This window comes from Vidua chalybeata, chromosome Z, assembly GCF_026979565.1.
Source record: "Vidua chalybeata isolate OUT-0048 chromosome Z, bVidCha1 merged haplotype, whole genome shotgun sequence".
NCBI classification, from domain to species: Eukaryota; Metazoa; Chordata; class Aves; order Passeriformes; family Viduidae; genus Vidua; species Vidua chalybeata.
The window spans coordinates 2,327,855-2,353,568 of record NC_071570.1 but is presented as its reverse complement, the minus strand read 5'-3'; the positions used below and the strand labels follow the sequence as shown (position 1 = coordinate 2,353,568).

At 41.9% G+C, this 25,714-nt stretch overlaps 2 protein-coding genes across 11 annotated transcripts in view; one reads left to right on the top strand and one right to left on the bottom strand.

Moving 5' to 3' along the window:
- PIAS2 (protein inhibitor of activated STAT 2) overlaps positions 1-5,151 on the bottom strand; it is a 41,920-nt gene extending 36,769 nt beyond the window's left edge. For 6 of the 7 annotated variants that reach the window (XR_008428632.1, XR_008428633.1, XR_008428631.1 and 3 more), the window contains exon 1: positions 5,063-5,151. The gene's annotated coding sequence lies outside the window, so the exon portion shown is untranslated. Of the gene's footprint in view, positions 1-4,469; positions 4,896-5,062 lie in introns of those variants that run through there. The other variant, XM_053932127.1, reaches the window with a different exon arrangement.
- KATNAL2 (katanin catalytic subunit A1 like 2) overlaps positions 5,114-25,714 on the top strand; it is a 28,488-nt gene continuing 7,887 nt past the window's right edge. The window contains exons 1-12 of one of the 4 annotated variants that reach the window (XM_053932135.1): positions 5,114-5,257; positions 11,599-11,669; positions 12,068-12,234; positions 14,163-14,202; positions 14,614-14,725; positions 15,730-15,825; positions 16,353-16,451; positions 17,221-17,298; positions 20,409-20,507; positions 21,030-21,093; positions 22,316-22,434; positions 24,496-24,587. In XM_053932135.1, coding sequence (XP_053788110.1) covers positions 5,207-5,257; positions 11,599-11,669; positions 12,068-12,234; positions 14,163-14,202; positions 14,614-14,725; positions 15,730-15,825; positions 16,353-16,451; positions 17,221-17,298; positions 20,409-20,507; positions 21,030-21,093; positions 22,316-22,434; positions 24,496-24,587 — 1,088 coding nt within the window. In that variant the 5' untranslated portion in view covers positions 5,114-5,206. Of the gene's footprint in view, positions 5,258-11,387; positions 11,471-11,598; positions 11,670-12,067; positions 12,235-14,159; positions 14,203-14,613; positions 14,726-15,729; positions 15,826-16,352; positions 16,452-17,220; positions 17,299-20,408; positions 20,508-21,029; positions 21,094-22,315; positions 22,435-24,495; positions 24,588-25,714 lie in introns of those variants that run through there. The other 3 variants (XM_053932134.1, XM_053932136.1, XM_053932137.1) reach the window with 3 other exon arrangements.

Genomic DNA, 25,714 nt, shown 5'->3' with positions numbered 1-25,714 from the left:
GTGTCTAAACAGATATCTTGAGCTATAATTGCATTACCTTCACAGATAAACCCTAGTTGTTCTCGGATAGTACAGGACTCTAAATTGACAGTTTGCCATTTGTCATTAATTTGACGGGCCCATTCTCTATGTTCAGAGGGATAGAAAATGGCTCCGTCATGATTTAATCCTAGTGCAATGATAGGGAATATCAAATGCACCGAGGCATTTCTTATGGTCAACACAAATGCTCTGGCTGTGTTTGTGTTAGGGTCATAGGTAAAATTCACTAAATTCCACCAGGATTGGAAATCTCTTTCAAAGTCAGTAGGATTCCCAGTCCCGTTCCCATGACACCAGTTATGTCTCTTTGCACCCGGTTCAAAAATTTTCGGGGTAAGCATAACTGGTGGCTGGGCTCGAGTGGTGGTAGTGGTGGTGGTATAACCCATAGTAGATTGGGCTACAGCATTTATTATAAACTTAAAAGAAAGCCCTTTGGTGTTTTTTCCCCATAAGCAAACCACTTCTGCAGTCTGTGTTAGTGTAAAATTGTGCCAACAATCCTGTATGCTTGGGTGCATACAAACCTTTTTGTGCTTAAAGAGATCCTTTCACTTTTTCTGCATGCTACCACAATTATTTCAGACCATGGTCACTCAGCTGGTTTCTGGCCATGGGGTTGTGGTAGGATGCAGAAAAGTATTACCAGTTTTATCATGGATTAGGTGGTCTTCATGTCCCTCGGAGTTCTTCTGAAAAAGTAAACACAACAGAATTCTGCCGCCGAGAGGCAGAAAAGTTAGAATGATGGAATTATCCAGCATGTATTTGTCCAATGCTCTTTCCCTAGAGCACCAGAGGCTTCCCATGCATATTTATTTAGAAGGGGTTTTAGCACAAGTGCTACTAGTCCTATAGTAAGAGAGGTCCACCAGAACAGGTTGGCCAGGGTAATGAGCTGGATTATTAGGATCATTTGGTACAGAGCATAGGAGTCAGTGTAGATGCAGACCAAAGAGGAATTCTGTGCTTCTCGTTGAAAAATACTCCAGACAGCTATCAGCTCCCCACTGTGTGTACTACCTTCTCCCTCTGTAATCATTTGCTCACCAGAGGAAAAGTGGAGGGCTTCTGCCCTATATTTCCATACTTTTCCTTTCCCTTTAGCAGAAGCATCAGTAAACCAAGAGTTTGCTGATTGTTTGGGGCAGAAAGGAGGGGTTACTTTGATTACAGAGGCAGGTTTGTCCAAGCTCTCAGTTTCTTGGATTGCTGAAGTTTTTACAGGTCTTTCTGTCATTGAGAAGAAGTTACAGTAATGTTCAACCTGAGCATACCACTTTCTCACTGAGGCCCTCTGGGCCACCCCATCAGGAGGGGGAGTCCCACTAGTGGCTGTCTTAATAACCTTGAAGGGGCCTCTCAATACAATTGGTTGTTTTTGTGCAATTTTTTCTACTTCTATGAAAGCTAAGATAACCATAAACAATCCTTTTTCCCGGGTAGTGTATCTTTTCTCAACATCTTTGGAACCACAGGAGTAAAAACCAACAGGTCTTGTCGGACCCTCAGGCCCCCGCTGCCATATGTGTACTGACAGCCCTGAGGAGGCAAATCCCCATTCCACCTGGAAAGGATCTGTAGGATGGATAGGGGTCACTGCTTGATGAGCTGTTGCTTCAAAAATCAGCAATTGCAATGCTGACTCCTGAGAAAGACTCCAATCCCATTTCACCCCTTTTCTCAACAAGTCATAAAGGGGAACAAATGGGTCCTTCTGCTTACTAGGAAATCTATCTGGTCTTTCTACAGGAGATACAGCTGCTATAGTTTTTTGAAGGAGAATTGCTGTAGGTTTGAGTGATTCTGGAAGCCCACAAATTAAAGGGGTCATTATCTTGGGTTTCACAGGTAATTGCATCAGGGATTCAAAGTCAGGAATTAATTTCTTTTTGTGAGTCATTTGCAGGCAAGCAGCTTTGTGCACATTTTCCAAGAGTTGATCGGGGGTACTGATTATAGCTATGGGATCTCCCCTTTCCAAGGGGCTTGTTCCCCTGGCCCAAAAAGCTGCATGCTGTGTCAGGGACCATGTGTCACGTTTATCTCCTGTTGTTAAGAAGACACCATGTCCCCAGTACCCACTGGCTTCCTGTTCAGTTAATTTAATTTGATCACCACCAGTGAGGGACACCCGGAAAACATATTCTGTTTCTGATTCATGTGGAGGGTGTCCATATTCCCTTTTAAGCTTAGCTAGCTCAGTGGCAGTGTTTAGTTGTGATGGTATGTGTTTGGTTGTGATGTGAGGTTCGAGATCATCATCACTGAGATAGCTATACACTGAGATAGTTTTAGTCAAGGGTCTCAAGTGATGGCAGCAACGTTCCCCACAATTACTTGCTGCTTCAAGTTCTTTATGAGGATAGATTTGTTTAATGTGAGGAGTTTCCTTCTCCTCAAGCTCTGTAGAGGAATCAGCATTATGTGATTTGTTAATATGTTCCTCTGCTAAGGCAGCTCGCAATGCATAGATCACATTTTTTGCTTCATATAACTGTTTTTGCAAAATTTCAACTAGATTTTGAAGGGAGTCTATTATAGCATGTTCCTCACTTCTTCGCTCGAAGCGATTTTCTATAGCTGCCATAAGACAAGCTCCCAAAACTGAGCATAAGATAGTTTTATTTTTGCCCAGTTTGAATTTTGTTTCATGTTGTAATGAACACACTCTATCAATAACATTTTCTAAGTTAAACCAATTACTCTGTGCCCATTTTTCTCCTTCCGTAGAAGGTTTGGCATTGTGTTTGGCTAGTAGTGCATAAAATTCAGCTTTAATTTCAACGCTAAGATTGTCACTCATTTTGTGAAGGGACCAAAACCACGACAGGGAGGTACAACTTAAGTTCCACAAAATTACACAGCCTTCGCTGTGTCGCCCTTCGCTTCCCTGGGTGGGTGAAAGGACAATAATCTGCCTGGGAGGCTCTGCTTAGTTTCTTCAAGTTGTCCCTTCCTTCCCAGACCAGATACACAACAACAACAAAACAAGTGTCCCGCCTTTTGCACTAAGGAATCTTTTATGAATTTCCAAAGACAGTGTGGGTGCCTTTTCAGCTGCAACCCTTCTGTCTAGACAGAAATCCTGTCCGTGACGCCAATTTTAATGTCACGATCCGCTTATTGCGGGGTGTCGTGATGGTTCTTTTCACCGATCCCAAAAGTGCAACCAAGGCAAACAACAAGGGACTATCAGTTAATCACAACAAATGCACCTTTATTAGGGGCCAAAACAGTAAATGCAATAGTGGGGATCAGAAAGGAGATAAAAGGAGAGAGAGAGAGAGAAGAGGGGTATGGGAATAGCTACCAACACAGGCGAGATCCTCAGTGGTCCGGACGATGGGGATCCGTCTGTCGTGTCGGGGAAGTCTTCGAAGTTCTGGTCGACTCGGGGGTCCAATTATAGTCCACAGAGGAAAGAGGGGGGAACAAGTGTAACAATGAAAGTCCATTGTAATCGCCCTGAGGGAACAGGTGAGTCCACAGAAACCACCAAAGCAAGACGAATACAATGAAGAATAAGTCCATTTGAATCACTGAAGGGAAACAGGTCATGTCATTTGTGGTCAGACCACCAATTTCCCCTCCTCCCTATAGCAGGGGTCTCAGTCCTTGGGAGGAGGGTTCTCATTCTTTGTTTGTCACAGTGGTAACGAGGCAGATGAGGGGTCTTCAATGAAGGACCACGGGAGTCACCCCAAAAGTTCATTTGGCTTAAGGACGGAGATTAGAAGCAGGCCGCGCATCAGGCTGTCCCGTGCTGGGTCCATGTCAGGTCTTTGCCAAGTCCTTGCCAACTCCTTGCCAAGTTCTTGCCAGGCCTTGTTCGGAACAGCCAGCGTGACGGTTCAGTGGTTGCACCTGCACTGTGTCCTGTTCTAAGCCGGAACTGCAGTGGAGGAAGGGATTCTTTCTCGTGGCAATCGGAAGGCAGAATGGAGAATGAGGGGCTTCAGACGGGCTCTTACACGCTTATACTGAGGAGTGTTTTTGGAAGAAGATCTGGATGTCTGGAAAAAACATGTTTTTGAGGATGAGATGCTAAGCAAGCGTGGTATAGAATCCCAGAATGTTTTGGGTTCGAAAGGACCTTAAAACTCATCCAGCTCCATCCCCCTGCCATGGTCAGGGGCACCTTCCATTAGACCAGGTTGTATTGCATGATGTGAGAACCTGGTCATTACCCTGTCCGAGAACTGAGCAGCTGTTGGGTTTGGGAACAGGCATAACAAAAGCCCTTCCCACAAAGCTGTCCATGTGTCCATCAATTCCTCTTCCCACTGTGCGAGAAAAGCATAACAGCATTCCTCACGGAAGAGGAGTTTTGGTAGAGATCCTGATGCTGAAGCCTTTAGGCTTCGTCTTACCCGATCATAGGTTCTTCTCCTGAAGCTGGACCACACCCAATAGGCACAATTTACCTCTCAAATAATTCACACCCTGAACTCCAGGAGGCTGCAGCAACCAGGCAGCCGAGTTGTGCTCCGAAGAGAGCGCTTCTCACAGCCCTGTGCTCCCTCAGCGCGCTGGTCCCCATTTTTATGCCCACTGGCGCATCCTTGACGTGAAAGGCAGACTGCACCCTGCTGCTTCTCAGGCACAACTCAGTCTGTGGGTGAGCAGGGCAAGTTTAACAATGGCGTGAGCTGGGCTGCACTCATTCATGGGTTGTTTTGGCTTGATTTGGCTGGTTTGGGGTGGGGTTTGGTTGGATTGGCATGGTTTGGGTTGGTTTGGCTTGTTTGGGCTTGGTTTGGCTTGGATTGGCATATTTTGGGTTGATTTGGCTTGGTTAAGGTTGGTTTGGCTTGTTTTGGGTCGGGTTTGGCTTGTTTTGGGTTGGTTTTAGGTCGTTTTGGACTCTTTCGGGGCCGGACCGCTCCATCCCCTCAGCCCGAGCTCCCCGCCCAACCGCCCCGCCCCACCCAGGCGAGCCCGGCGCCCATTGGCCAGCGCCGCCCTCCACCCACACTCCTGTGCTCGTGATTGGGTAGATCTTCAGTCAATCTTTCACCTTCCGACGTTCTGATTGGCTACACGGGTGAGGCGGGGCGCGCCTGTCGCCCCTCGGGGGTCGGCGGGGGTGCGGGTCCGGTCGCTCGGCGCGTTATTCCGGGCGGCGCTCCCGGTAACATTCCCGGCGGCACCCCTTGCCACCATGGAGCTCGCCTGCCAGGCGCTGAGAACCACCCACCAGGCGAGGGAAGCGGTGAGCACCGGCGGGGCGCGCGGCTGCGCGTCGCGGTTGCCTTGTCAACGGGGAGCGGGGCGCTCTGCGCATGCGCGGGGGTTGGCGTTGTCATGGCGGCGGGGACGGGGCTGGGCATGGTGGGCAGGGGCGGGCGTGGATCCCTCACAGCCCCTCTCTGCATAGTTCTGGAGCAGTAGGCACGGCCAAAGGAGACAGTCCGTATTCCTTCCTCCACTCGTTCTTGTTTCAGAAAGTCACGGCTGCATTGGTCGGGTTGGACGGGGCTTGGAGCAACCTGGGATAGTGGAAGGTGACCCTGATCATGGCAGGGCTTGGAACTGGAAGGTCTTCAGGTCACTTCCAACCCAAATCATCCCGTAATTCAATGATTCTTTGGTTCTTGCTCTAGAAAGCAGAGAAACAGCAAGATTTTGCTGCATTTCATAACCTGTTCTTCTGCTTCCATCTGCTGGTTAAATTACACCAGAGGGCGAGAGGCTGCAGGGATGATAAAAGCCTTCCCATAAGGCTGTTGGGTGCTTTGCATGCATACACCAATCCCTCTTGTTACTTGAGAGTGAAAAGTATAGGATTCTTCACAAAAGAGGTGTTTGGGAGGAGACCTGAGACTGAGCTTTAGGTGTTACATCAACCTCTTGTAGAATCATAGAATGTTCTGGGCTGGAAGGTACCCACAAGGATCACCATGTTCTTACTCTTGGCCTTGCAGAGCACAGCCCCAAAACTCACACCATGCTCTTGAGAGCATTGTCAAAACACTCCTGGAGCTCTGGTGGCCTTGGACAACTCCTTGAGTGCCTGACCACCCTCTGGGGGGAAGAACCTTTTCCTGCTATCCAGCCTAAAACTCCCCTGACACAGTTCCATGAAATTGCCTTGGGTGCTGTCACTGATCACCAGAGAGAAGAGATTGTTGCCTGCCCCTCAATTTCCTCTCCTTAGGAAGTGTTAATAGGATAGATATATTTACCTAGGAATAGGATCTTCTAGCACGGTCTCCTTCTGAGCCCTAAACTGAGTTCAGATCTGAACTACTGCGATTGGAGCCTGAAGGTGTGGTGTTGAAACAGCACCAATATGCAGGAGGAGAGGAGAAAAGGAGACCTGATTTTTAACTTCACCAGTGGGGATTTGCATGGGCTTTGTCCCAAAGATGGTGCTGGATACTAAATGCAGGAACGTTTGTGGGACTGAGAACTGGAGCTCGAGAGCTCTGTCAGCTGTGCCACAGGATTTGGTTTGATGTGCTTTTGGTAAACTGGCTTCTCCATAGCCTTTTGAAGATAACAGTCTATATTTTGAGTATATTTAGAGATGAGGGGAGTCATTTGTGTTTCACAGAGGAGCAGAAGTTCAGAGCCTCTTTTTTTAATTAGTGACTTGAAGAACCACCTGAAGCTGCCAAGCGGATTTTTTCCTTCTTGTTCCCTGTCATAAGTTCTATGGTGAGCTTGCTGTATGTCTTTAATTATGAAAACTCATTGTAATCCTTGAAAAACTTTGGCAACTCTATTGCTTGCAGCAGCCTTGTATTATTTGGAGGAGAGAGGAGGGCAAAGCGCCCTGTCTTTGTCCTGGGAAATTCTATTCAATGGCAGCCAAGTTATACATTGTTTAAAGCTCACCAGTTCCATTCTCTGCTTGTGTTTCTCAAAAAGTACGGTCAGCAAGCCGGGCAAGAACTGAACATTCAGCCTTCTGAAAAGCCTGTCAAGGGTGCAAATATCCAAAGGGCTATGTGGAATGGAAAGCTGTGGGAATACAGGGTGGTGGAGGGAGGGAGGAGGAAAACTAGATGAGCCCATCAAGTCTCTCTGTCCTGGCACACGGTGACAGCTTGATTTTGGGGAACTCCATGCTTGTCAGCATCCTGGCATCCCAAAGACAAAGAGGGAAGAGGCTCTGTATGTGTATTAGGATTAGTGCTTTCCCTGTGTGGTTGCACAGCCACCTGGCTGCCCCTTGTCCGAATTCCTAATCAGAGATCTTTCTGAACACATCCTGACTGCTCCAGCTGGATGCCCTCAGAGTGCATACACTAAAGTAGGACAGTTCTTGTTCCCAAGCTCCCCAGATGATGACTTACTCCTGTAGCTCTTTATTTTTCATCTCAACAAACATGCAAAATTCATGCGGAATATATAGGGTCAGATGATAATGAAATGTTACTGAGTTAAATTAATGTTTTAGTAGGTCCATTAATTTCGGGAAATTGCACAAGAGACTTGGTTGATTTAGAGTGTAAATGCATTTTAGTGAAAGGTGTGGAAATGACTAAACAAACAATTGCACCTAAAGATGCAGGACTCTAATAGAGTTTAATTCAAAATGACTCAAAGAAAGGAATATGTGCCACACTTTTGTTAAGCTAGAAATAAAGAAAATAACTCTATGAGTGTTGAAGCTAATTAGCTAAATGCTCAACTATTTAGTTTTTAAAACAAGATCACATTTAAGTGCCTTAAGGTTTTATTAATTTCATGGACCCCAAAATCCCCTATAGTAATTGAAAATTTAATTACATATGTTTTTCTGTTCTTTTAAGAATGGAAGCTTATTAAACTTTAAACATTTAAACATCTATTGAAATACCAGTGGCTATAAACAACATGCAATTCTAAATACTAATTAAACAGGAAGGCTAGATCACTATAAAGCTAAACTGAATTTTAAGTAACTTTGCACTTGTAAGTACTCCTGTTTTTTTCATGCTGTGTAAGATTTGTCATTTCTTCTCTAAGCACAGCAGAAGCCCTGGGCTGTGTTAGTATCTGCCTGGACTGTGGCAGGCAGCTTTTTTTTGGACATAAGTGCAGTGGGTCAGTCCTAGAGGACGAACTGGAGCTCAGGACAGCAGACCAGGGTGGGCACAGAACTCTTTTAAGGGGACAGATAAAGCTGCTGGTGGCACTGACACAGACAGAGGCTCATCTGCCTCGTGCCAAGAGTGTGCGCTAAAATAACAGTGAAATAATAATCTGCTGAAATAATAGCTAAAATAATGGTGAAATGCAGGAAAGAGATTGGTGGGACTGGTCAGGCAATGATCCCTACGCCACTGGTTCACCAGATTCGTGACTTGGTAACAGTTGCATGCTGAAAGATCCTTGATTTTTCTTTGATTTATAGAACACTCACAGAAGTGAGCTACCAGAGATACCTTGGTTCTGTTTTTCAGGTCCAACCTAATACAAGTCATTGTCAGTTGATTAACTAATTAACATATTAGTTAAATTTGTTTGGACACGTCTGACTTCTCAAAATCAGCCATTGCTGCTTGCATTCTTCTTAACAAAGAAATTCTTTAAAGAAAGAATTAACCTCTAAACTCTCTTCTCATTTTTAGATAGGGCTCTTTTGGGATGTAAAGGTTCATTTTTCCTTCTGTTTGGTCAGCACAACCAGAAGAACATTGCTATGTCAAGGTTGAAGTAGGTGGCTCACACATAGACACATTGTTATCCTACCCCCAGAGCAAGTCTGTACTTAAATTATTTGAGCTGCTGCCAATCACTATATCACTATTTATGCTAGAACTTAAAATGCTTTAGGGATAGAAGAAGTAACAAAAGGGGATGAACAGCAGCAGATGACATGCTAGAACACAAACTCTTTTCGAGGAAGGTTCCAACCATGGATCATGAACCCTGTCAGTCCATCAAGCAGAGGCAATTCCTCTCTTGTCAGAATATCCGTGTTTATTACATGAAACACTTGAGGTGTTTGTCTTCTGTGGCAGCCACTCTGTTTGCATACTGTATTTTAAATATTCAGAGGTAGCTGTAACCTTGCTCTTTGATACATAAGCAAACACAACAGTTAATCTTTCTCAACATAAACCTTCAGGAGCAGTTGCATTTCAAAGGATGTACAGGTGGGATTCTCAGCAACTGATGACTCCAGCTACCTTCTTGCATCTCCAGATGTGTTTCAGGTCATCCAGGAGAAATGGGAAAAAGACAACAATTCAAAATCTGTTTTCCAAGCACCAGCATATCAAATATTAATAAGGAAAAGACCCTTTCGTCTCAGAGTGTGTGAGCTCTCTCTTTGCTCATGGCATTCTCAGAACTATTTCTCTTCTTGTTGCAGCACCTCCCAGGATCCAGTCTGCTTCATTCAATAGTTACCAATCTAGAAAACATTTACACAGCACTCCTTTCTCTCCAAAATGGTTCAGAAAAATTATCTTTGTACCGCCACTGTAGTGGTATTGTAACTTCCTTTTGGAAATGCTTTCTCAAGAGGATATCGAAGGTAGTAAAGGTAGAAAGGGGTTATGATTTTTTCCTTTTTCCCTAGCCAGTTTTAGCCCTCCTTCTAGAAAACCAGAATGAGCATTCTACGAATCTTATTTGCAATATGTGAAATGCCAATTTTGACTTTGCAGGAAATGTTAAAAGCAAACCCCAGCTCTTCCTTAGTCGTGACACTAGATGGCCCCACGACTGAAGCAAACATCCTAGGAAATACCTGCTGGACTGGGATACTCTTTCCCAGTTCTACCCAGTACATTTCACAGGCTGGCAGATTTTATTTTAAAATAAAACAGTAGCTGATGATGCTATCTCAAGTGTTGAAATTAGCTGTGAAATGCCATGTGATACCCAGTGCTGTGTACAGAGCAGAGGGAGGTCTAACCTAGCAAAGGAATGGTGTGTAAAGAGGTAAATTGGTTTTGCATCACACAAAAAGCACCTTTGATTTTTGGAATAAATGATTCTCTACTATCAGAAGTCTGCTATTGTTGCTCTGTCTCCCAAGAGACCAGAAAGACTAGAGTAATGGTCTTTATGTATGTATATTTATTTTGCACATTTTTGGGGGTTAAAAACATCAGCCTTGGTCAGTAGTAGTTCCTTGGCATCTTTGTGTGCCGGCACAGGCAGAGAGCAGCCCAAGTCCTTGGTACAGATGGTGAGGCTCTGTCTGCAGTATGAGGAGGACAGAAATCTGCATTTGACATCTGCAGGCAGCAGATGACACTTGGGCTGGGCTTTTCCTTGGGGGTGGATGAGGATGCTGCTTGGTTGGGATAGAAGGGAGGGAAACTGGGGATGGAAGCAGGAGCCTGTGTAGCTTTACTGTGCAGTGCAATCAGGGGTGTGTGTGTGTGCTGTGCAATCAACAGAAATTGTTGCTCTTTCCCCCATCCATTAAGTGACACTCCTTCCTGTTCACACTGGGTCCTCACAAGTAATCACACAATCATAGGAAAGACAAAATACCTCAAGTTGGAGGGGATACATGAGGATCATGTCCAACTCCCAATGCCTCCCAACCTAAAAGGGAAGGGAAGTCATTAATTTACTCAAATGTGTGTTTGGCCATACCTACTTTCCCTGTGGTCACAGTTTCAAGTCCCAGTGAGGCAAACCAAAGGCAATGTGCTGATTTCTACAGCTTTCATTGTAGCACCTTCTGTTATGACCCAAAAATCCCAGAAGTTTTCTGCAGACAGTGAGCATATATGGCATGTTCCATCAGAGTAAGGCTTTATTCCATCATATTGCATGATTCTGTTTCCATAGTGCTTTTTCTTCTACTTGATATTGCATCTGATACTCTCTCAGATGAAGCTTCACTGAATCAAGAAAAGGATGTTTGGATGTTTTATGCTGCCTTGTTTTTATTGTCGAACCATATGTAAATGACTTTGTGTTCTCCAGTCTGTGCCAAGGCATCCATGGGACTGACTCCATGTGGAATTTCTTTATGTTGCATCCTGATTTTGGTCAGTCCTGTGTGAAAATCGTGCAAGTTTTGTGTTACCCCAATTCACTAATTCTTCCAGTGTCTGTGTTTCATTTGTTGTGTTTAAACATCGAGGCCTATGAAATGGGAGGTGTCAGCAGGTGTTACAGCTGGTCTTTGTAGCAGAGTCATGCAGATCCCAGACCTGCTCACCAGCCCCCCTTCTCCAGGCACTCAGAGAACAGGTTTCTGGTTGCAAGGGAAGGACACAGCGAGGATGGAGCACAAGGTTTCCTTGCACAGTCCCTGAAGCATTGAGGTCTGCAAGAGTCCTGCCCTGAAATTCACAGCAGTCTGGTCATGTTGGGAGCCATAACCATAGTAAGGGAAGTAAGTTATTTGTCCAACCCTAAAGTAATTTTCTCTTCTCTAGGAAAACGTTTCTACCCATCCACTAGCCCTGATAATGTGTAAGAAAAATTAGATTGAAAACCACTTTCCTTGTGTTTATTAACAGTGAGTTGTTTTACAGTTCTTACATGCTGTTGTGTTAATTTGTTTGTTTCCAGAGGCTACATTTAGATGTTGTTAACAGCAATAAAGAGAATATTACATTTGATCTAGAGTTCTGTCTTAATTCACAGGAGGAGATGCGAACAGAAGCTCGTCGGAAAAATCTCCTCATTCTAATTTTGCATTATTTAATGGAGGAAGGGTATGTTTTTTAAATAATAGTGCTCTACCCTTGTGGGGTTGTGTGTATCTGACCTGCTGTACTGCATCTTTCTGTCCCTCTGTTGGCTGAGTGGACAGTGTGGGCCTTTGGGTTGATGTGGGAAAGTGGTAAACTACCATGAGGTATCCTCGCAGTTTGCTTTGCTAAATTGTTTCAGTTTCTGAAACAAAAATTCCCTGTATAATTTAAAAATACTTTAGATCAACTAACAAAGCTTATTAAAGTAGATTTTATACTTCTATAAAAATAGGACTTTGGACAGGTTAAAGATACTATATGCTTACTAGTGCCATTGTTTGCTCCTTCTCTCAGAAATCAGAGTAAGATTATGACTGTCAGTTTTTTGATCTTTGTTTGTTTTGTTTTTAAATTGCCAGATATGTTGATGCTGCAAATGCTTTGGAACAAGAGACAAAATTAGGTTTACGTGGCTTTGAAGTTTGTGACAACATTGATCTTGAGACAATTTTGATGGAATATGAAAGCTACTATTTTGTAAAATTTCAAAAATATCCTAAAATTACCAAAAAAGTCCTGGACATTGGTATGTGGCTCTGTTCCAAAAAGAAAGCTTTTGTTTCCAAAGTCTAAAATGTGTATTTCCCTGTTATGCTCACAATCTTTGTCATGTATGTCAGCATTTAATGTTCCAACCCTTACAGTTACAGATCTGAAGTTCTAGCACACAAGGCACCAGAATTGAACCCTTCTGTTTTTCTTTCTTTCCTTATATAAAGGAACTAGAAGGTGGCATTTTTCTGTCTTTTGAAATCTGCTTTGTTATTGGAAGATGTCAGCTAAGCACAAAGCATTATGGCAAAGATATATTTATCCATTTTCTTCACAAAATGTAACTTGGAGAAGCCGTAAGAAAAACTGTGTGAGCATAAGAGATGAAGAGCTTGAAGGATCTAGGTTTGGATTACACATTAGGAAAAATTTCTTTGTGGGGAGGGTTGTCAAACCCTGGCACAGGCTGCTCAAGGAAGTGGTGGAGCAATATCCCTGGAAGGGTCCAAAACACATGTGGATGTGGCACTCAGGGATGTGGATCAGTGTTGGCCTCTGCAGGGGTGGGGGAGTGATTGGACAGGATGGTCTTAGAGGTGTTTTCCAGCTTAAAGAGTTCAGTAATTATTTGCTTGAAAAAGGCATGTACATCTAATACCTATGGATTGGTGGTGTTACAAAGAAGAAGAAAAGCCCTGCAGGGCAAAACAAAAAAGATTTGTTATGAGGCAAGAGTGATAATATATTATAAAGCATTTTTTTCACATCGTAGTCAAACAGAGCAGTAGGCAAGACTAAGTAAAAAAGAATTCCCAAAAAGCCACTCTTGGACACTTAAAAGCTCTCATTATGCATTTTTTGGTCAGTAAAGCTTCTTGGGCATGGAGCAGACTGCTATTACCTAAGACCAGATTTGTGACCATGCTGGCAGGGAGGCATCATCCTTTTTCCCTAAAGCATAAGCAGCCTCTTCTCCTGCACTGCACATAGTTTTCACCATGCCCTAAATTGTGCCTGTTGCCAGACCTGGAGATCTAAATAAAATCCTTGGTGTGGTGCTCCTTCCTACTGAATTCTTTGCAGCACTCTTGGCAAGTCCTACAGTAAAGGCTTGGTCATTTCCATGCTGAATTCCAGTTGGAGGTGTTGTAGATATACCCACAAGATTACAGGTTGCTCCATGGGCTCTGCTGCCCTTAAACACACCATGTTGCCAAGCTCCTTCAGGGAAAGAGCTGTTTGGGAAGGATTATTTTATGCAAGTGTGTGAGAATCATGAGGGGAAGAGCATTGTAAAGAGAACACTGAAAGGAGAGGTGTTTCGGAGCAGCCAGGGGCATGCTGGTAGCAATACAAACTCTTTGACTGTATGAGTGCACATCTGGGCTTTGTGAGTTTGACATTTTGTGGGAAAAAAAAAAAAAAAAGCTCTCATTTGACAGAAATTGTTTAAAATTATATAAATGCAAAAGATAATATAGTTTGATAACCACTATTGCAATGTGACATTTATTCTGTCTTGTTATGTTGAACTTGATTCCTCTTCAGAGGAGTAAGGCAAATTCATATTTCCCAATTCAGCAATGAAAAAATTATTAGCATTAAATAAGCATTCTGTGTGATATATTAAATTATTGCACTTAATCTAATTTCTGGTGGTGTCCGTTTTACTGTGAACATGATACTGGTTTTAAAATGTAAGCAGAGAAACCAAAGACTGAATGAGCTAAAATGTAAAAAGCTTGAAGGAAAAGCACTCTCACCGACACCAGTTTGTTTTCCGTAAGTTTTTGCAAGCTTGCAGTGCTTATACTCATGCTGTTCCTGTTTATGCATTATTATTATTTCCAAGGTCATTATTGTGTGTTTAAAAATATTTTAAAGGGAAAAAAAAAAGGTTTAAATTGCCCTCTTTTATATCCTTAATTATTTTCCATTTTAATATTAATTTTGCCTCAGCAGAAAATAAACAACAGCTGAGAAGTGGAGGAAGAGCAAGAAGGTGAGATATATGTGTGGGATGTTTTTCTGGGCAGAAAAAGTTTCCTAGTAAAAGCAAATATGCACAGAGGTTAAGATAATGCTGTGATACCAGAGGAGTACCAAAGCCTAGAGTCATGCTCCTGACTGTGTGGTGCATTTTTTCTGTATGTGCTAGAGGAAACTAGAGACTTATTTCCCAAATGGAGAGGCAGACAATTTATAGAGCTTCTGCAGTGTGGGTAAAGTGGGGTGGGTGGGGTGTTTGAAAAAAGTAAGCATTGAACTCTGCTGTGATTGAAATTAACGCCATAACTTCAGTGGAAGCAAAGTTAGCCTAAACTTTTATTTCAAAGCTTTGGGTTTTAGTCTTTTGGTACTTCGAAGAAAAAAATTCATTGACGTCTTGCATTTTTTTTTTTCTTTATTCTAGGACAGCAGCTTCTACTCAGAATGTAGCAAGGGTCAAACAACGATCAGTATCAAATACTTCACCTGGGAGTACAGCAGAACCTAAATCCTCCACCAAGGAGAGCCCCAGACAGGTTTAAACGTTTTATCTTGGCAGCAGTACAGTTGAAATTAATGGGATTTTGTTTGGGAAGTCTGTAGGCAGCAAGAGGATGGGACTTACACAATTAATAATTGTGCAACTAATGGGTTTTACTGATTTTGTCACTGAAGGATTATAGGTGCAAGACTTTGAGAGTTTTCTTGCCATGAGTTTGGGGGCAGTCACTGATAAAAATTAGAGGAAAAGGAGGCATATAATCCAACCTATACTCTGAGTGAAACTGTGATTGAAAGTAATCAGAGGGTTTTTTTTTTTCCATGAATACCAATATATTCATCCTTTAGTGCCAGAAAACAAAACAAACAAATAAAGAATGAAGAGGTGTCAGCTGTAAGCATCTTCACAGTGAATAAGTTGTTTGAGATTGAGGGAGTAATTTGGGTCTGTAATGTTTAGGTTTGAGAGTCTCATTTTGGTGAGATTGCTGTGAAATCTACTTTATTATCATCCCTTTACAGAGGGTGGACAGGAACAGGAAGTTGGTGGACAAGAACTGTGTCAACTGCAGCCTTTTTTTTAAGGGCCTGGCTATATTTCTGCATCAAGAGGAACTCTTCTCTGACCTATTCCTACCCCTAAAAATACCCCAAAACTTTGCCTTTTGGATTTTACAGCAGTAACTGCTGTGAAGTTGCTAAAACAGCTCCTAAAATAGCTCCTCATTTCTGAGTTGACATGCTGTGCCTTTTACTTGGCCTGTCATTTCCACTCTTCGTAAGAGTTGCTTCTTATGTAAAATGCAGTTTTCTGCTCAGTACAGGGAATAACTTCACTGCTGAGCTCCAGAGCCTTGGCTTTCACTGCTGTCACCAGTCAGGTGAAGTCCAATTAAATCTATAGTGGTGTTTAAATGATCAGTATTTCTCTTGGAACTTCATCTGGACCTGTGTGAAGAGAGGGAATGATACCTATCGTGTAATACCTTCAATTGATTTACTTGGCAACACGTCTGTTTTAAAAGGCATTTTTCTTTAGGATAGTGATGGTGCAGATTCTCTGGATCAATCTGATTTTGGCTTAAGCATCTCAGGAATCAGCAAAACTGGAGCAGACAGCTCTCACCCAAGAAAGGTTGGTGGAAACCTGGTATGTGGTTTCTCAGAGGAATATCTATGTGGGGAAGAAAAATCACAGAGGTTTTCAAAAATATCAAATGGTAGGGTTTTTTGTCTATTTTTATATAAAAATGTTTCTGTATAGTCAGCTGAAGAGTCAGTTTTATAATTTTGTATAAAAAGTTTTATACTTCCTTGCATAGGAGGCACTTTTTGCATTAAATACTATTTCAAACATACTCAGAGAGGAATATTTCTTTTTTTAAAACCCTGGTGATAAATAACTATGATTGAAGGTAAATTTTGAATTCCTGAATAAGGTAATGAAAGGCTCTGCAGTTAAATTATTGAATTGACTGAGTTGTGTGTTCTATCCATTGCTACCACAGTTTTTGGGGTCAATTTTTGCCATAATTAGGACTGTATATGCAGTAAGGAAACACACTGTTGTAATTGCAAGCAAAATTTGGTCCAGTGTATTTTTAAGAGTAGTGCTACTACTCTTGTGGCAATGCCTACAGCAACATTTTTTTTCTCCTTTAGGGCCAAATAATTGACTTCCGCAAGATGATTCAGGATGCTGTCAGAGTGTCACCAGATGGAATTCCCTTGAACAGCCTTAATTGTGATCCAGATCCATCAGTAAGTGTTTCTGTTCATATTTCCATCCAACCAATATGAAATTGAGTTTTGCCCTACCAGGAACAAAACAAAATACTGCAACAACGTTGTTTTTGTTCCAAAGTGCTAGAAAAGGCCTTGGATTTCTCAGAGGTGTATTTCCTCCTTGAAGGGACAGCCATACTTGATAGTGGTCTAATTTAATGACAGTTGTTTTTTCCAAACATGAAAGCAGGCAACAAATAAAAATGAGGCCTTAAGATAAAAAAAAAAATAAATTTGCAGACACCTGCAGAAGTTCTTGGGCTGAAATCCTGGTTCCTTTCAGCTCAGTAAGTCTCTAGCATTTGCCTCAACAACAGAATTTTGATGGTTGAGATAAGTTTTCTGTAAACACTGCAGACACAAGCCAGAACTTACATAGTGCATCCAGCTTTCATGGTGCTTGTCTGCCTGGCAACTTGCTACACTGGAAGAAACTATCCAAAAAGAAATTGTTACAAAACAGTGACCTACGGTTACATTTTTCACTCCTCTTAATCTATGTAGGGCATATTTAGGACTATAAATGCAATAAGAAAGTTGCTTATTTTAATGTTGATTAAGGTTAGATTCTGTCAGAGGAAAATATGACACTGCAAATATGGTTTACTTTAAAATTTGTATTATTACACATATTTCTACAACTTTTAAAATTGATAGTACTATGATGTATCAGTTTTTTAAAAAATACATAATAGTTTGCCTAAAAATACTTGCAGTCTGACAAGAACTTGTTTTTCTCTTTTAGGAACGATTATTGAAACCTCTTAGTGCTTTTACTGGCATGACTGGTGAGATGAGAGAACTTGCAGTGGTTGTAAGCAAAGTAAGAGCAGATCTCCATGTCAGTTGTAGAGAGATTTTAGTTATCTTTGTCATCTGGGAATGCTGTTTGTGTCTTCTTACTGTCACTGATAGTGCTCATTCTTGAATGTGCAAATTATTTTTCCCTCCACATAGCTCCCCAACAATTCATTTCTTTACAGGTAATGATATTTCTTTCTGATGCACAGTGGGAGGAAATAATTAAGTCCATTCCTTTCTAATGGGGAACAGGTAATTTCATCATGTTGTGCAGACTGTCATGGCTTTCTTCTTTGCTGCAAAAGAAAGTGCAATACTTAACTGGAGAGATTTAAATATATTAGCTAAAACCAACTATTATCTAGTGTTTTATCTAGCTGTGATCAGGTAGTGAGAAAAAAACTTGATTCCACCCCTCGGCTGAAGTTTCCATTCCAGGCATAGGGCTGTAGTCATTCTGTGATACTGGTGTGCCAGTATCACAGCAATATCTGAATTCTGAATGTATCTACTAAATAGCATCTACCAAAACTACTATTAAACCCTGGTATTCCTGCATGGTTTAGCAGCAGAGAATCATTTAGGTTGGGAGAGCCATCTCAAGTCAACAGGTCAGCACTGCCAAGCACTGCCAAGGCCACCACTAACCCATGTCCCCATATGCCATATCAACACGTCTTTTAAACTCCAGGGATGACGACTCCACCACTGCCCCAGGCAGCCTGCATCAAGGCTTGATAAACCTTTCCATGAAAGAATTGCTCCCAACGCAGACCCTGAGCCTGCCCTGGGCCAGCCTGAGGCCGTTCCCTCTCCTCCTGTCCCTGTTCCCTGGAGCAGAGCTGTCCCCCTGGCTGTCCCCCTGGCTGTCAGGAGCTGTTCAGAGCCACAAGGTCCCCCTGAGCCTCCTTTTCTCCAGGCTGAGCCCCTTCCCAGCTCCCTCAGCCTCTCCTGGGGCTCCAGCCCATTCCCAGCTCCGTTCCCTGCCCTGGACACGCTCCAGCCCCTCAGTGTCTCTCTTGTCCTGAGGGCCCAGAGCTGTCCCCAGCACTGGAGGTGCCTCAGCAGTGCCAGCACAGGGACTGGGGCTGTGTCACAGCCTGGCTGGGACAGCCCAGGGGCCACTGGCCTAGTACTTGCCCTGTGCCTTGCTTTTTACAGCCTGCATGATCTGCACTCCCTGTGCATTCTCACGTGGTGCAGTGGAGAGATGCTGTAACTGTGGGCTCTGCAAGCAGTGCACTCATCCCAGCACTGCCAGAGCAGCATCAATAATACACCAGGGCAGACTTGGGGATTCTTCCAGAATGGGCAGCTTGACCTCTGGTGGGAAGCACAGCATTGTCAGCAGCATTTTATTTAATTCCTGGGTTGAAGCATAGCCCAACAAACCGGCCCTGGTCTGCTGGGGATCCGTGGCTACAGCACACACAAGTGCTTAGCATCCACCACTTTTGGGTGAGTCATTCATCCAAAAGAATTCATAACACCACAGTGTTTGGTAGTATTGTGACTTTCTGGATATAAATATCATGAGTGGTATCAGCTTGAGTAAACCTGCTTATAATCGTCTTTCTAAAAAGGCTGGAAGACTTTTGCACAGATTTTTATATCTGTGTATGGCCGAAATTCTTGGTCTGCAAGTTTTGTATTTGATGTTTAGTAGAACTTAAGAAATGTCTTAGGAAATGTCTTTCCAACCTTAAAGTAAGAAAATTCTCATTTGTTTCAATTCCTGTCTGGTCTTTTATTTATGGTAGACCTTTAAAATAATGTTGTTTTTGCTGCTGCATTAACAAAAAAAAAAGCAATAAAAGATAGCTTTCAATTTGTTATTGTGTGTTTTTTGAATTGTGCTCCATTATGGTATGTTCCTAGTTGCTATGGTAATCAACACTGTATAAATCAATACAAATAAATAGCATGTTATATCTATTTCATAACACAATCTAATTTAATTTGGAAACAGTTATGTAAGTCTCTACTTAATAGCAGAAATCTGATTCATCTTAATTCACTGTTAATAGACAGGGAAAGTGTAATCTACTCTATATAAATAATTTTTTTCTAATTGAATTAACTTTTCCCCTTGGATACAACCACATAATTTTTCTTCAGTCTGTGTGGAGTATTTTTGTTGGAGAGCAGAATTTATCCTGAGTATTTGTACTGAGGATGCGATATTTTTTGCAGAACAATTAGCCCCTGGAACACAAAGCTACAAAATATTATGAAGGCAAATGGAAAGATTCATAGAAGATTTGGAAAGTTTGATAAATTAAATTGAATGAAATTCATTTAATGAGTGTTTCAGGGCATAGACTTAATTACCATATATCTTTTGATAGACTCTTAGGGGAAAAATATCTTCCTGTTGCAGAGTTTCTCACAGCTTTTCTTGCAGCATATAAAATCTTGGATAGAGTGGAGTAAATAGAATTTTTTCACTGTTACTTGCAACACAAGAAATAACATAAGTAATAGGGATTGACATTATAATGGATAATAATGTAAGTAATAGGTGCAACCATAAAGTTACTGAGCATCAAGTTTTAAAAAAAACCAAAATATTTTTACATTGCACATGAGTGAGCTGTGGAAATTGTGACTATAAAATAAGCATGTTTAAAAGAGGGAAGAAAAATTCACTGAAGAATGAGTGTCAAAAGGTGTTTCAGCTGAAAGATTCAGATGTAATTTGAATTACTGAAGTCCATTGATGGGTGTAAACTTGAACCAATGTGCCACTACGATTACTTTTACTTTTTTTTTTAAACATCCAATACTTGTAGCAGTAGAGACAAAATATTAGGGTTGGTAAACCTTCTTATCACAATTGCTCTTGATATGTTGGTTGGTTGGTAAACCAAACTAACAGAAAACAGATCTGAAGAAGATCTGCTCAGCATCTACATTTGCTAGGATTACATTAGGGAAACTGGGGCCTTGAGGGGAAGTGATTGCTGTGTGTGCTTCCCTCCTGGGAGGTCCCTGGTACCTGGGGTTAAATAATACAGCCTGTATCACTTAACAGCACCGCTATTTTATCCCTGAGTCGATCCTTGTACTTTGCCAGAGTCACTACCCGACTGCAAAAGGAGTTTTGCTAACAAGATGTGATGTGTGTTGCAGGACATTTATCTCCATAAGCCGAACGTGAAGTGGGATGATATTATAGGACTGGATGCAGCTAAAAGGCTGGTCAAGGAAGCAGTTGTTTACCCCATAAAGGTAAGGTGCTAAATAGGTTTGGCAAAACCAGTGTTGGGCTCGTTAGCTTGTTTCCTTGCAATTACAGTGGTGTTTTAGGGTTCTCATTGTGTTAGAGCTGTTGGTGTTCCCGTTTCATGCCAGAACTATTCCTGTTCCATCTGAAATGGCACCTGCATTCTTCTACAGGAAAATTACCTTTCAATATTAATATTGTAAGGGTTAGGTCCGGTTCTTTGGCACCTTTGGCATTGTAAGAAGTGCTGGATTTAGCGTATATTAATTCCATGAAAAATGACTTACAGAAGAGAATGTCACTTGAAAAAAAAAAAACAAACACTGGAATCAGATTTCAAATAATAAATACAGCATTTTTCTCAGTACTCAGATCATACACGTCACATTGTTTTGGTGTGGTTTTATGCCTCTCTTCAAATTTCTTATGTTTCTTGAATGTGCTAGGAGCAGTGAAGATGAGGACTACAATCCTTTGGAGTTTGTTTTAGATTATACATTTTAAATATCTGAATTACTTTCCTACAGTATCCAGAACTGTTTACTGGCATTCTGTCCCCTTGGAAAGGATTATTGCTGTACGGACCGCCAGGTATGGAGATCTTTTCACCACATCTTTGTGTTTGTCACTGCTTCTTGTTTTATCCTGTGGATAAATCATCAATGTTAATTAGATCAGTTTGTTAAAAAAGAACACGTTCTGTACATAAATTAAAAGAAGAGAATGTTGGATGGTTATGTTAATCTCTGACACTCAAACCTGGCCTTTCTTGTGAGCCTTGGCTATTTTTATACCTGAATCTTCCAGAGACAGTACTTACACTAGCAATTCAGGGGAATGAAGACTCGGATCTCTGTTTTTACTCAGCTTGGACCTTTTTAATCAAGTTTGGCATGATCCTATGATATGTCAATAAATCTGCCATGGACTTAGCTCTGTACTGAAAAATGTCCTTCCTTTCTTCTGCTTTTAGGGGTTGTTTTGGGAATGGGGTGGAAGCTTTGCCTTCTTCTAGCTGTGCGTTTTCCTTGTTAGTGCAGCTTCCCTGTTCCCATTGCCCCACTTTGACACCAGGATGTGGCTGGAAGGGGGCAGAGGGCACAAGAACCACCTGAGTCCGGTTGCAGAGCATCTCTCTGCAATGAAATCCATTTGTTCCTGTGAATGTTTAGGTGTTCCTGCCACAGAAGACATCTGACCATTTCAGCATGCCCTACTTCAGGATTTGGAGAATCTGCATTTGCAGTTGTGTATTACCTGACTTTCTCCAACAATCCTGAAAGGGCCACAAAATATTATTAGGGCTGGAGCCCCTCTGCTCTGGAGCCAGCCTGGCAGAGCTGGGGCTGTTCAGCTGCACAAGAGAAGGCTCCAGGGAGAGCTCAGAGCCCCTGCCAGGGCCTCAAGGGGCTCCAGGAGAGCTGCACAGGGACTGGGGACAAGGCATGCAGGGACAGCACACAGGCAATGGCTTCCACTGCCAGAGGGCAGGGACAGATGGGATGTTGGGAACTGGGAATTGCTGGCTGGGAGGGTGGGCAGGCCCCAGCACAGGGTGCCCAGAGCAGCTGTGGCTGCCCCTGCATCCCTGGAAGTGTCCAAGGCTTGGACAGAGCTTGGAGCAGCCTGGGATAGTGGGAGATGTGTCTGGTCATTGCACCACGCAATGGCATTTAAAGGTCCCCTTCAACCCAAACCATTCTGTGAGTTTTTACTGGTTTTACCTGACTGGTAGTAGGATGAGGGGAATTTATTAAAAAATTCACATTTTATTCCTTTGGAGAGTGAATTTCTCAAACCCTGTTGTTTGTAGGTACTGGAAAAACTTTGCTTGCAAAGGCTGTTGCCACAGAATGCAATACAACCTTTTTCAACATATCTGCATCCACCATTGTCAGCAAATGGAGAGGTGATTCAGAAAAACTTGTCCGGGTAAGAATTCCTCTCTCGTTCATTATACTTTAACAAACATCACGTTCCCCCTTGAAGAACCTGGGTTCAACACAGAACTGGAAACAAGTGTTCCTCTGATACTCATAATCTTTCCTGATTTAGACAAAACATGACTTTGATTATCCTTAGTTCTGAAAGCAGGAATAACATCACTTATGCAGAAATCTTGTAATGGATTCTTGCTGTGCAACTTCAGTTCTGTAATGTAAGATGGAGTAGATGTTCTGAAGGCAGCAAAGATCATTGACTGCCTGATCAGGAGTCAGACAATCAGAGTTCTAAACTAGTGTGTGCTTAGTGCTCTTCAGAGCACTGCACATCCATTTTGCAGGGGTTGGTTCCTAGGCACCCTGAAAAATGTAGTTTAGATTCCCAAAATCCTAATTGCTCTTCTTGGCACGAAATGGGCAAAGAACTCCCTTGTCACAAAGATCTTCCAGTCAAATGCAGATGTGATGTTGTTTCAAGGAAGGTAGTTTGCTGGCCAATGGGTAAATGCATTTTTGTGTATAAACTAGCAAGGAGTCTGCATGGCTCAGCTGTGGTACAAAAAAATTCAGGGGTTCAGGTGTAGAATCTTTGTCCATCTGAATCTCTCCATAACATCCACCAGCTCACTGGAAATCCACAAGCCCTTAACCTGCCTTACCCTCATCTCTTGGGCTGCACTTCAGGTAAATGCAGAGCTCTTGGAAACAAATAACCATAACAATCTGTTCTTTGCAAATGGCATTGTTTGTCTCTCTTGAATTGTAGGCAATGGCTGCAGCACACTTACTCATCCTGCCTCCTTTGTCCTTTAAAATTGCATATTTTTCTTCTGACATTCCTTTTCTCTCTTACTGATTCTCTTGACATCTGTCTCAGTAGATTCCTGGAATTTTCTTTTCTGGCAGGAGTATGTGGGGACAATCTGGTTTCTGCCACCATGATAGAGAAGGCTTTTGTGAACATGCTGCAGCACATGCATTTATATTGAATTTGTGGCATTTTACCCTTAATTAAACTTATGGCAGAATCAAAAAATGAAGTAAGAATGTGGATCAGGAGAGCTCTAAGAAAAGTATTGTGTGAATTTTTATCCAAAAAAAAATGTGGCTGGTGAAGGGGAAGTATATATGGGGTTTGTGGTTATTTGGAGGCATATCCTCTCATCCTGTTTTGCTCAGTTCTACACTGCATTTCTGTGATTTTATGTTTATATATTGTATTTCTAATAAAATTGTATACTGGTCATGGCTTACTTGTTACTCTGGGCAAATGACTTAAACCCTGTGTTTCATGCTCAAAGTGATGAAAATAATACGTATCTTTTAAAGTATTATTTTTTCAAGTGTTCAGATTTAAAAGTGCTGGACTAATATTGATAGTGATACTTATCTAAAAACTCAAAAAACACTTTACTTAAGAAGAACTGACAGTGTTTTCTTACTCTTAACACAGACCTCTCCATGTTTACGGAAAATTAGATGAAACTTTGTTCTCCAAAGAGCAGATCCACATTTTTTGTTTCAGCTTTCAGTCCATTTTTTAAATTGTGATTGTTCAAGCAATTTATGTTTGTTTTGATCAGGAAAAAAAATGAGTGCTTGATTCTTATCAAAAGAATCAGTGCATTTTCTTTCATTATGCTTCAGCTGACCTGCATTTTTTTTCCTCAAATCCTTATTTAAAAAAAAAAAAAAAAAGTACAAATGGAACAACAACAAAAGGCACATGTTTAATCTCAGTAACAATTTAGGAGTTCCCAGAATCCTCTGATGGATCATTTTCTTCTATCCCATTATTCTCAGGGTACTCTGATAGGATTTAGACAGAAAGATTTACACATAAAGACAGGATTACAAGGCTATGTTCTTTATATCTCCTTTACAAACCTCTCAGATTTTGAGAGGATTCAGGGACCCTTAGCCTACCCAGAGCTTTTTTCCAGCAGAAATCCCTTGGGATGTGGGTGCTGTTAATTTAACTTCCTTGCCAGTTCACTTCAGTGCCTTCTTGTGTTAGTTTCTCCTTCATATTTACTCTTCTCTCTGACAGGTGTTGTTTGAGCTCGCCCGGTACCACGCTCCTTCCACAATTTTCCTGGATGAGCTGGAGTCAGTTATGAGTCAAAGAGGCACTGCTCCTGGGTAACTGGTGGGACCACTCTGGGATTAAAAGAGAGAGGTTCCGTGGTTGTGTCAGTCACAGCTGACAGCTTCTGTGAGAATTAGCAAGGGGCTACAGGGACAGCAAGAGGGAAGGAGGTGCAGGGCTTTATAACCAGTTGCGCTGTATTTTAAAGGGATTTGAAATAGAAATAAAGGGCAATGGTGAGGGAAACAGCAGGTGAACTGCTAGTGGTAAGTAAGAAGCATTATTTTGTGACACTTTGAATATAGGCAGAGCAGAGTAATAGGGAGTGTACACAGTGGAATGGCGTTTTCATTAGTGACAGATTTTGGTGGCATTCTCAGGACTTCCCATTGCAGGACTGGGAGTGTGTTGTTACTTGAATCCAAGATTCAAGACAGTTTATACTTAAAAAACACATTTAAAAAGGTTAGGGATGGGAAAGAAGCCAGAGAAATATAAAAATATTGTTACAACCATTAGGAACCCATTACAGGGGATTTTATGTACAGTGAATTACATGATCACTTTACATGTATTATATTGTATATCTATATTGTTTGCTTACTATTTGTAAATACAGTATGCCCTACTGTAAAGATGCTACTTGTAGTCCTTTTCACTTAATAGATGCAAATTATGAGCCAAATTGGTCCTTCATATGTACATTTAAAAGCTCTCATTAACATCACTGGGTTATATATTCTAATAAGGACTTTTATCCTAGATGCTGTACTTATTTTTACATGTACTTATTAAATACTGACTTGGCATTGATGTTTGAATGCTTTTCAGAAATAAGTCATTAAACCTGAACTGCAGCCCTTACCATCTAAGGTCCTGATGTTTTCCCTGGGCTTGATCCAGGAGTTTCCAAGAGCTTCACATCTGGAACCAAGAGTTCCAGCTGGTTTTCTGCAAAATAGATTACCTGTATTGAGGCCAGAGTTCCTGTATTGTGGCCAGAGTTCTTAGTACTTTGCTTAAGTTCTCCTTTTTTGAAGAAGGATCCTTTCTGTGTGGTCTCTGCCCCTTTCTAAAATCGTATCAGTATGGTGTACTTTTCTGTTTTCTTTTGATAGAACATCTTGCAAAATTTTGAATTCAGTAGTAGTTTTATTTTCTTGTGGCCACCTCACATTCA